This window comes from Cololabis saira, chromosome 22, assembly GCF_033807715.1.
Source record: "Cololabis saira isolate AMF1-May2022 chromosome 22, fColSai1.1, whole genome shotgun sequence".
NCBI classification, from domain to species: Eukaryota; Metazoa; Chordata; class Actinopteri; order Beloniformes; family Belonidae; genus Cololabis; species Cololabis saira.
Window position 1 is genome coordinate 30581579 of NC_084608.1, and position 12519 is coordinate 30594097.

At 36.8% G+C, this 12519-nt stretch overlaps 1 protein-coding gene across 2 annotated transcripts in view; it reads right to left on the reverse strand.

The window, feature by feature from the left end:
* Positions 1–12519, reverse strand: part of apbb1ip (amyloid beta (A4) precursor protein-binding, family B, member 1 interacting protein) — a 33148-nt gene that overhangs the window by 8595 nt on the left and 12034 nt on the right. For both annotated transcript variants that reach the window (XM_061713637.1, XM_061713636.1), the window contains exons 5-7: positions 11853–11930; positions 10208–10367; positions 1318–1439 (exon numbers count right to left, since the gene is read on the reverse strand). In XM_061713637.1, the coding sequence (XP_061569621.1) occupies positions 1318–1439; positions 10208–10367; positions 11853–11930 (360 nt within the window). The remainder of the gene's footprint in view (positions 1–1317; positions 1440–10207; positions 10368–11852; positions 11931–12519) is intronic.

Below are 12519 nucleotides of genomic sequence, written 5' to 3' on the forward strand. Positions count from 1 at the left end.
CTTTCCATCTCTAAGAGTTGCACATGTGCACTAGAATACAGCGCCAGGTAAACAATATGGCGGAGACTGACAGTAAAGTTCATTAAAAGATGTATTTTTGGATTAAGTGTCCATCTTTAATGTGATTCATATATATTAAGTGCATCATTTAAACTCATGCAAAATGTAAAAGCTCAGAGCTAAATAATAGCCATTGAATAATTTTGAGAGTCAATCCGATTAGTTGACGGATTGTTGACTTTACTTGACTTGACTAGTTTTGACTAGCGTTCTTACTGCACCACCTTAGGTTGATATTAGTCTAGTAATCACTGTCGTCTCCTGTTGCCACATTTTCCTAAACATTTCTGTTTGAACGGGTGTCATCCAGAAGCCATTTATTCCTGTGGGAATATCTGAAATATCCCAAAAGTCTACAAAATGCTGCCTTCTGAATCTTTACTGCTTTAAGAAAGATGCTCAAGTTGAAACATCTAAACTTTTGTGTAGATTTTGGAGACTTGAAAGTCTAAAAAAATAATTAGCGATCAGATGAATGAATGAATGTTTGATGAATATTTTAATCATTGAATATGTTCGGATGTTAATTAGTATATTATAATTAGTATAATTTAGCTACAGTCCATACTTAAAGGCCACACCCCCGGTACGCTGATATCTTCACTTGCCGTCGACTATTTCTTGTCAAGTTTTGGTTATAATAGAGCTTAATGTGCAAATTCAACAAAACAAGATGAAATAAAAAGCTAGAATTAGCTTTGCCTCCTTGTTCCAGTCCTGTGTAAGCAACTTTATTTCCACATGTTGGAAACTGAGGCACAAACTGATCAATAATCAGAATTCGAGCCCTTGTTTTCACCAAAGGAAAAAGCCCAGAGGGAAAGTTGGAAACCTCAAATGTTAAAAATATAAATTAATAGAGATGTGCTGTAAAAACCAGATCTGCCTTTTGTTGGAGAAAGTGATGGAGTCCTTTAAAAATGAGCATATCTCACTGCTTTTCCAACCCGCCTATTTGTCTGTGCCAACAGACCAAACCCATGAAATGCTCTGAGATTGTAAAGGGTTCCGTTATAACAACAAACATGCCAAAATCGCTGTCCGACTTTTGCCTAAAGCCGTTTTGCCGGATGTTCTACATTGAGGACATTAAAATGAAGGGTCAGTCTACACGGCGGAAGAATATTTTATAATTCCCAAATGAGAGGAGATATTGAACCGTTGAGATATCCCAGCTCTGAACAGTTAATATACAGTACCTGTTACTGTATTCAGAGAGGTGAAGCTGGTGTGTGCTGATGTTAAAAGGAGACTAACCTGTGGATTTTTGAAAACCTCAAATTTTTCTTTCCTCTCCTGAAAGAGGACTTTGTTGTCACTGTCTCTTATCCACGCTAGGAGCGGCTCCACAAGGTTTTCGTGGTCTTCAAACGTCCGTTCTGCCGAAAGAAAATAGAGTTATATTAAGAACTACCTATGGAAGCGAAAAACTTGCCTTCCAGCTAAATTATGTTAGTATCTTTTACATCCTTCTTATCCTTTATTATTATATTTGTAACAAATACACTGCTGCTCTGAAATAAGTCCAAAACTTCTTACTATTAAATTACAGTACAATGTAAATAAAGACATTTTATTTTAAATGTATAAACAAATGGAGACTGAATCTAATTCGTGCTACATATTAAAAGTCACTGATGATAATAATAATACATGAGGTTCTTGCTTTCAGTATAAAGTAAGTAATGGATTATTATACGATTCTCATCTTGTTTAATGAAGTTTGTACGGTAGCTTTTACACTGGAAAAATGAAAGAGGACAGTAGAGACCACAAGGGAAGAAAAGAACAAAAAAGGCAGAAATGAGGAACCGATGAAAGAATCCACCTTCTTCAGCAAAATTGTACTTCCATATGGGTAGCCCCAACAAACTTCCCACCCATCTGTCAACATTTATATATATATATATATATATATATATATATATATATATATATATATATATATATATATATATATATATATATATATATATATATATATATATATATATATATATATATATATATATATATATATATATATATATATATATATATATATATATATATACATACACACACGTATTTTCTGGACTATAAGCCGCACCTGCATACAAGCCGCATCCGCTCTATTTAAAAAAAAAAAGATATACAAGCCGCAGATATTTATGTTGTTATATTAGATATTCACTACATGTACAGAAGGATTTTGAACTGTAAATGATGTACATGTTTGTACCTAAATAGATCCTTTCCTAACAGTGTCTTTTAATACGGCAGCAACTTTGCTGATTAAAACAGGACAGAACCAAGAGAAAATAACCGGTATTTATTTATCTATTTGAAATCTGCTTCTATACTTCTATCTGCTAAAGAAGAAGTAGTGTATTCTTCTTTGCATTTATTTTGTCTTAGTTTTAATTCTAATTCTGGTTAGAGCGCCCCGAGCGGTGGAAGAAAAATTCACAGAATAGAACCTTTGTATAAGCCGCATGGTTCAAAACCTATGAAAAAAGTAGCGGCTTATAGTCCAGAAAATACGGTATATATAAAAATATGTAGATCTGCAGTGTTGATAAAAGAGCAAAAGACAAAACTGGTCATGACTGGGGACGGTCTGGCATGTCATTTGTCCCACTAGAGGTGTGCTTGGTTGTATCGTACTCAGGTGGCCGGCATCTGGGCTGTTTTCTAAATTGCGTTATTGGACACTTACTGTACACTTGAGTGCAAAAGTGCATTCCCACTGACGATTCTCTTCTTGAAAAGTACACTGCAATAACCCGGATGGTTCACTCACATCGGTCAGAAAACCTTCTGGAGACGTAGCTCTCTTGTAGAAGTAGTGTAGCTAGTATTTGCTAAGTTTTCAGTTTAGAATAGGATTGCAGTCTATCTTTGGTGTCAATGATCACAAAAAGAAATAAGAAATTTGAAAAATCAAAGGAAAGTTTACCAATCATCATTTCAGGTAACAGCACAATAGCACATGTACTGTTTATTGGGAGAGTACTCATTCGTATTTTTGAGTGTAACCACTAAAGTTTGTATAACCTGATTTAATATCTAAAAATTGATTAGTTGCCAACTATAAAGTAGCTACTGTAAGCAGGAGAATATGATGTACTTTAATATGTTAACATTCAAACCACGTAGCATGCATACATACATACATACGTACATACATACGTACATACGTACAGACGTACAGACGTTTTCTTTACTATTTTATTGTTATTTTATTTCTGTTGTTATCATTAAGTCCAATTTAATTTTTACAAGTTACACCAATACCTGATAATCTGCCTGAATGGGTCCAGTACAATAAAGAAGTCTCAGTATAAGTCATGTAACATACATTTTATTAATGTAATATTGAACTGAACTGAATTGTTTTGACCGAGCAGCAACCCAACAGCTCCCAGCTCTCATCAGGGCCGGTTTAAAACAGTAATGTATCCAAGTCATAGTAGTTCTCTTTTTTTTTTTTCCTCAAACCACAAAGGGCCACACCAAAAAGAAAATATTATTCATCGTCACTTCCAAGCAGCTACTGATGTAATGTGTCAGCTAATAACTGGAGCGTAGCCATAATAAGTCTAGTACCTCTTCAAAAGTAAAAAAAACAAGTCCACAAAATCTTTGAATCGGCCGAGTTCAGTTCAAAGTCAGACTCGGGGCTCTAAAATCCTCTGTTTCAAATTGACCCAATTCAGGACAGGATACAAGCCTCTCCATTTCCTCTCCATGACTTTAAAACAGCACGAAATGTTTAAAACACATAAGAGCACTTTCCTCCTCCTTTCTCTGCCCACCCACCACTTAGCATTTCAGATCTCCAACACACAGTGAGCATTTAACTGCAGTTTAGGCACCGTCTCCAATTACAGGTTACCAGCTGAGCCAGAGGTAAACATTACAGAAATTGCTGCCAGGGTTCCAGTCTACAGTCTGGCTATTACAGTCATTAAACAGATGGGGGGACTTTGCTGCCGGAGCAGAAATCCCACGTGTTGCCGTTCAGCTCTGTGGGTGTTTATTGGCCGTCACTTCGCCCAACCTTTTGTTAATAACGATTAAAGGTCACTTGAGCTGTTACCAGTCAGAACACATGTAACACGCACACTGGGGGAATTTTCACACTCTAAAAATTAATTTCTGGAAACATTTTCCACTTCGATGAGGTCGTGTTGTGTAATTTCTGGAATGATTTTCCACTTCGATGAGGTCGTGTTGTGTAGTCAGTCAAAGATGTGATGAGACCTCATCCTCCCCTCGTTGTCATGAGTCAAACCGTCTGCAGAGAGGTTTTGTGTGTATGGTCTGCTAGAAATAGTAATCTGTGAGTCACGGTGCTAATTTGAATAGGGGGCGATGATATGGTTAAAGTGTTGGCCAAAGGGGAACACACAAATATTTAATCATTCTTTCTGCACTTATTCCACAGATAATCATCCGTCCATCTTCTATATGAAGCCATTTCTTTTTCTACTGTTTTAAAAAAATGTAATTACAGTACCCAGAGCTGTTAAAGTAGCCACGTCTGGCAGATATGAACAACCAACACACTTGAGACATTCTTTTTAAAATTAAAGTCAAATGTCCTTCAGAAAGTTCTTCCCGGCCAGCTCTGTTGCAGAAGTTCTCTTAAAATGTGTTTTTCTTTCAATCTTCTGTCCGGTCCGTCCCAATCCGGCTCGATGGGGTTTTCAGTCTGGTTCATAATTTGATCCAGCTAAACAGCCCCCGACCATCATGCTTCCTCCCCCATGTTACATAGTTGACGTCACACACTGACGAACCATCCTTTCCCCTACGCTTCAGCATACAACAATCCACTGGGGGTGGGTCATGGCCCAGGCAAGATTCTCTCCTTTTTTTTTTTCATTCAGATGTCTTAGCAAAAGCTTTCATGCAACTGAAACTTGTATTACAACTTGAGCTGTCAAACCTGCAACTCTTCGCTGCAACTGAAACTCTTAAGTTGTGCTTGGAGCTGTTGTCTTGTCGCCTCAGAAACTTCTGATACTGTTGTGGCTTTGGGTCTGCAGGACCCCTTCCTGTCAGAGCTTCCCACAGTGCTTTTTATACATATACACCCATATGTATGCATATATATATATATATATATATATATATATATATATATATATATATATATATATATATATATATATATATATATATATATATATATATATATATATATATATATATATATATATATATATATATATATATATATATATATATATGCATCGTGGGCCCACAGGGAGTTTGGGTGGATCTATCATGCTTGCAAAATTTCAAGTGATTCAGCCAAAAATGTTCAAGATAATTAAGCCAGATGTTTTTGTTTCTTAAATTATGTCGAGGGTAGGGATTTGTAAATTGTGAATATAAATAAATAGATAAAAGTCAAAGAAAGTGCCAAAGGTTCTAAAAGGGTCTTTGATATTTAAAAAAAAGAATAATAAATTATTCCAAGTTAGGCTATTTATTTTTTATATCATAGGTGCACTTAACATTTCTTAAAAGATTTAAAAGCAAAGGAACATTTACTTTGGCTTTACCAGCTATGTTTTAAAACCTTTTAAGGATGCTTTAAACAAAGTCAATGTGCAAAACCAGTTGGGCAAAAAAATGACTTAAAAAAAAGCTGATGTTAACGGGAGGATCTGATGATGGCGAAGTCCAGCAACTGAAGTAAATATAGCTCAGACGGCTCAGACTCAGGACTGAGATCATAAGGCTTTTATTTCCACATGACAGAGAGGATGACTGACGGTGTCCGATCCAGCAAATGAAAGCCATCTGTATCCACTGCTTGTGCATGAGTAACCAAGAGAGGGATCGGGAGAGAATCAGAGAGGAGAGCAGGGAGGAGGGAGATGGATGCCAGTAAGATCAGAGTTTCATTGAGCTCGCTGCTCTCTGGCTGCCAGAACAAACACAGTCCATCATCCGGATCAGGATAATGAACTCCACAGTGTTTGTGTATATATTTACTTTCCCGTTCATATAGAAATGCAGTGATTCCTGATGTTGTCAAAGCAGTAATCTTCAGCCAGAGTGTGTTGTTGATGTATTTTCTGTCTAGTCGTAGCTGTCATGTTTTACTGCATTTCTTAGACTTACTTGTCAGTGTAGCATCATCACCACAAGTATTCATTTCTCTGTATCTTATGCCAGTAAAGCCTGCAGAGACACACTCTATCCATCCTTTCTTTAAGACAATAAGCGTAACTACATATCGTATCGCTGTGGGGGTGTGTTTACTCAGGACTCATAAAAAACTACTGTGACTATCAGGATATTCAGAGGTCACATTTTCCTACACAATCCTTTTTCACCAGTCAGCTGTTACAGAACCACTTCTTGGTGCGTAATCCAGACATATTACATCTTCAGCTGTTATGTTGTGATAAAACATCTTCAAGAATACCTGCCCGTCATACCTTCTAAGTATCAGTTGGGTATGAAGGTACGGCAGCCGCCACACCTTGGCTTCAAGGGAAAATGTAAATGTTTGTTTTTTAAATACATTCATGGAATTACTCTGTGTCCATTTGTATTGATTATTCTATTACATATAGAATAACTACAAATGCAAATCAGAACAACATGATCGATTTCACTAGTTATTATACACTGCAAAAACTCAAAATCTTAACAAGAATATTTGTCTTATTTCTAGTTAAAATGTCTAATTTTTAGTCAAAAAAAATCTCAGTACATTTAAGACAAGACTCAAAAACATCCATTTTCACCTGTTTCAAGTAAATTTTCACTTAAAATAAGTGGAAAAATCTGCCAGTGGAACAAGATTTTTTTGCTTGTAATGAGAAGATAAATCTTGTTCCACTGGCAGATTTTTCTACTTATTTCAAGTGAAAATTTACTTGAAACAGGTGAAAATGGTCAAATAAGTTATTTTTCTGGTGATGAATCTTGTTTTAAGTGTACTGAGATTTTTTGACTAAAAATGAGACATTTTAACTAGAAATAAGACAAATATACCTGGTAAGATTTTGCAGCGAGCGAGACTGCATTTGAAAAAGTTCCAATTTTCTTAACCACACAGATAAGCTACATAGATTAATATTTGCTGGACGTGTTGATCGATACTCTAGTTAAGTTCTGTGACTCGTAATCTTGCCATACCTTAGCTTTGACTGAATTGACGCCACTGGTATCAGAGAGAGAAGATGGCACGAAATCTGTTTACTAGAGACACAAGCTAAGAAGTAAGTACATTTAAATTCAGTGTCTCTGACCTCAAACACTGTCGGAGGATGTAATAAAATCATTTTAGGTATCTGAAAAATATAGCTTGAAACTGAAATGAGTGCACATCGATAAATGTACAATTTCATATCTCACAGTATTAAGTTCCTTTTTCTTTCAACCTGGTTTTTGATTAACTTGTTTGTGGACCCAGTTGTTGTCTCGTAGCACCCACGAGGCGACACCCAGCTTGCTAAACTTTTGTTCTGCTAATTGTACCGACCCATGAGCGTTCAGGGACGAAGCTCTGCTGAGCGGCAACTTTCACCCACGGCTGAAGATGCTACATGGGCTCAGCAGAGCTTTGTCAGGAGGAACAGCAACAACCCTCCAGGGTCGACCTGGACCCGTTCAGACAGGCTAACTTTAACCTCCGAAAGTCGTGTCCTATTAATGTGGAGCAATCTAGAGGCTTGAGAGCTTCGAATGGGATTCAGAAAAGTTAAGAATGACATCACAAGAGTTTTTTTCAGGTCTCCAGCCCATGTTATCACACCTTATATTATATTATATTATATTATATTATATTATAGCCATATTATACAAGGTAAAAGATATGTTGAACCAGCGTGCTTTATATATTTTGTATTGCACTATGTTTATTCCCTACATTACATAGTGTTTAGAAATATGGGGGAGTGCATATTTTACCCATACTAAACCGATCTTTATTCTTCAAAAAAGAGCGGTAAGGATTATCACAAAATCAAATTATAGAGAACCATCAAATGAACTATTTATTAAATTAAGGGCATTTAAATTCATGGATTTAGTGGAATACAAAATAGCATTGATAATGTAAGTGTTCAACAGATTGTTACCTAGTAAAATTGTAAGCATGTTTAAAATAAGAGTAAGTAGATATGAGCTTCGAAGGAAACGTATGATTGAAAAACCAAAGTCTAGGACTAAAATTAAAGATCAATGTTTTACTGTAAGGGGTGTAAATATATGGAATGCACTTGCTGAAAAATTGAAGATGTGTCAGTCGATTCATGCATTCAAACGTTTGTTTAAGTTTAATGTGTTTGAAAAATATGAGGGATCCAGTAGATGATACTATTACGGAATTATGTTCGGGATTGTGTAAACAATATGATTTATTTTTTGTACTATGTTTTGTATGTTTGATCTGAATAAGTTGATCATGTGAGAAGGGTAGGTGTAAATAAGCAATAGCTTCAGCCTATTCCTTTTCGGTTAGGTCTCTCTTTTTTTTTTTTTTTTTGTGAACTAATGCTTTCAGTTGGTGTCTACATTAAGAATGACCTGACCGAAATAAATATATTTTCATTCATTCATTCATTATACTTAATTTCTATTGTCTTCTACTTGTTCAATGGCTCAGCTCACTATCTGGGAAGTTGTGGTGGTCTGGTGGTTAGGGGGGTGGGCTCGGGTTTGGAAGACCCAGATTCAGGTCCCAGGTTGACCACGGTGGTCTGAAGAAGAGCAAAATGCACTCGAAACGTTACCACGTATTGATGTGCTAAATAAATCTGCACTAGGGAGCAAAAGGGTGCGGTCTCCTCTCTTGTTTTTTCTGACCACGGTGGTGAACCACTAGGCCCTGGAGCTAACTGGAGCTAACTGCCCTGATTGCTCCCCAGACACTGGAAAAATGGCAGCCCGGTGAAACTACTGACGGTGACTAATTTCAGTGTGTTTTGTGAGATACAGGACTGTCTCAGAAAATTAGAATATTGTGATAAAGTCCTTTATTTTCTGTAAAAAATGTCATACATTCTGGATTCATTACAAATCAACTGAAATATTGCAAGCCTTTTATTATTTTAATATTGCTGATCATGGTTTACAGCTTAAGAAAACTCAAATATCCTATCTCAAAAAATTAGAATATTCTGGGAATCTTAATCTTAAACTGTAAGCCATAATCATCCATCCATCCATTATCTTACCCGCTTTATCCCTTGCGGGGTCACGGGGGTCTGCTGGAGCCTATCCCAGCTCATTTCAGGTGAGAGGCAGGGGTTACACCCTGGACAGGTCACCAGTCCATCACAGGGCCACATATAAACACACAAACCATGCTCACAACCACACTCACACCTACGGGCAATTTAGAATCACCAATTAACCTAGCGTGCATGTTTTTGGACTGTGGGAGGAAGCCGGAGTACCCGGAGAGAACCCACGCAAGCACGGGGAGAACATGCAAACTCCACACAGAAAGGCCCCTGCCGGGCCTGGGAGTCGAACCGGGGACCTTCTTGCTGTGAGGCAACAGTGCTAACCACTAAGCCACCGTGCTGCCCTAATAATCCTAATAATCCTAATAATAAAGCCATAATCAGCAATATTAAAATAACAAAAGGCTTGCAATATTTCACTTGATTTGTAATGAATCCAGAATGTATGACATTTTTGTTTTTTTTAATTGCATTACAGAAAATAAAGAAGTTTATCACAATATTAAAATTTTCTGAGATACCGACAAATAAATATTATTATTTGAGGATATAAGACAGAAAGACATTTCATTTCAATGTCAGCATGAATTCCAGCCTTTATATAAAATGCTTTTATCAGTAGAAACTTAAGCCAACTTAGATCATTGATGGGTGATGCTGCTTTCATTCACTTTTTATAGCTTTTATGGTTAATTTAGCTTTAAAGTTGTGTTTTTTTTTACCTTGTCTGTACACATATTAATGGTTGATACCATGCCGGTAAAAACCTAAGGCATAAATATGTGCATTATTATTGTTATTTAAAATTTACATAATTGCTACATTTTTGTTTTTTTCCATCATGTCCATTTTTATTATTCTATTTGTGTTAATTCCACCTCTCCATGTCTTGTCATCAGTGCATGAGGAGGAACCCCTGCGTAGCTGCAGGATCGGCGGCGGCTCACCGAGCTGCAGCTCCTGGTTGGTTTCACACAGAATCCAGTCCACGTTACGATCGCAGTGAGTTTTCTCAAACAGGTTGTCCAGGACGTCCCTGACCGTTTGCCTCTCATCCACCATCAGCGTCTTCGAGCTGCCGTCGTTCAATAGAAACTTCACCACCAACTGCCACAAAAAAACAACAATTTCATTTCATTTTTTAATCTTCTTAATCAAATAGAAATTAACATTTTTTTTCAGCAAATAAAGTTTGTGAAGTTAAAAAAATGTGAAGCTGCAGTTTCAGCCTGAACCTGAAGTTTAATTAAATTTTCTGAGAATTTAAACAAGTACTCTAAACTGATAGTTCTAAAATCTTAAGAGGGTTTCTGGTGTACTTCCGTGTGGGCAATTTGTTCTTCTTTCTTTTTATCTTGGTACAGAAGTTAGATGTTTCCCTTAAGCAAGGCTTCCTTGGCTTAGCGTTACAACATAGGAAGCAGTATTTTCTCATCCAACCCGCAGACAAAAAGCAGAATGTTTAAAGAAAGAAAATTGCTAAATATGATATGATACCTTCTCTGTGATGAATTGAACTTGTGGAAGCAACAAATGGCCAGCGTTAGACATGGAATCCAGTTTTTAAGCACAGGCAGCTTTTTCCAGTTTAAAATCAGGCTCTGCACACTGAAAAAACCTCTCTGCTTTCTAATGCTAGCTTTAATCGAGTTGGAGCACCGCTCCTCTGTCTCTCCCTTCTGGTTTTGAACTAATTTCTTCTCCACTGTCTGTGAAGACTCTTTGCTCCTGACCCAGAGAGCTGGATGTGATTCCCTTTTACTCTGGTGTGCAGTCACAGTTATTATCAAACAGAAACAAATCCAGCTTTGAAATGCTTATGATTTTCCCAGAAATAAAGTCTGCCAGTTGTTGGACAGTTTTCTTCCATAAAATGTGGGTTTCATTGATTACTTTTCATTGATACTGAAAACAAGGCCAGAAACCAATGCAGGATAAGGGCTGGATGAGAGTAGCCATCCATTACTGTGATTGATGGCCCCTTCTAAAGGAAAGAAAGGACAGAGTCCTGCTATGTTTGAACATGAGTCTTTAACAGTAGCATGTTTATCAGGTTATATCTTGAAATCTTTAGTTTGATTGATTGAATTTATTCATTTAAAACAGGGACAATGCACAAAAAAAACATTAATCTTGTAAAACAAAAAGAGATGCTTTGAGCCAGGTTATAGCAACAATTGCTAATTTCCGCCTGTAGTCCCTGGGCAGGTAAAGTGCTAAACAGATACAATATTAAAATTAATTGAAATAAGACATAATAACCATAATATTTAAAAATTTGACAGAATGCACTAATAAATAAAAGCACGGAAACAAGAGCGCCAAATCATAAAGTGCACAATAGAGACCAACAGCACATACACTCTCTCTCACTCTCATCACACATTCAAACACATACACATACAATACACAGATAACAATCATCCTCATCCTCAACCACACTCATAACCAGACACATACACACACTCACATAATACTCAACAATGTGTGCAAACTTGCTTACTTAGTAACCAGAGCTTTGACAAGCATGAGAATGTGTGAGGATTTGTACATAGTCCTGCCCACTCGGATCTCAGTGTTTGCTTGTCTTACCTTTTTCACTTTGGCTTCCTTAAGCTTCTCAAGTGCAAGCTTGATTTTCTCTGCCTTTATCTGTGCCTCGATTTCCTCCTGAAGGGAACAAACAGCAGTAGATATTATGATGACACAAGTCAACCAGCAGATGTTCATCGTCTGCCACTTCTTCAAATCTTGGCACGGATGTCAGTTTGTTAAAGCTGGACAAGCTCAAAACAGTACAGTATATTGACTTTAGTGTTAATGAACTGCACATTATCTTTGATAGTCTTTTAAAGTAACATCGCAGAGTTTAATCAACCCTAGGTCTATTATTAGAGAAGGAGTAAATGTTTGTTATGAACTAAAATGATGGGCCGAAAGCAGTTTTGAGTTATAAAGGAATATATGTTTACCAATGGAGCTATGTCAGAATAAATTGTTATTTTAAACCTATAACAAGACTAAAAGACGTCATTCCACTTAAGTGATAGTGTGGATAGGGTCATCTGAGACAAACGGGTCATTTTAACTTTGCAGGTGTGCAGAAAGTGTACAACAAGGACTCTGCATAGGTGTCTCCTTCTGTTTACCGTCACCTTGTTATCAGTCAAACTCCTGTAAACAGGAACATAGTTCATAGCTATTGCTTGTAGCATTTGCTTTTATTGTGATTGATATCTAAGTACTGAAGTAGGTCTAT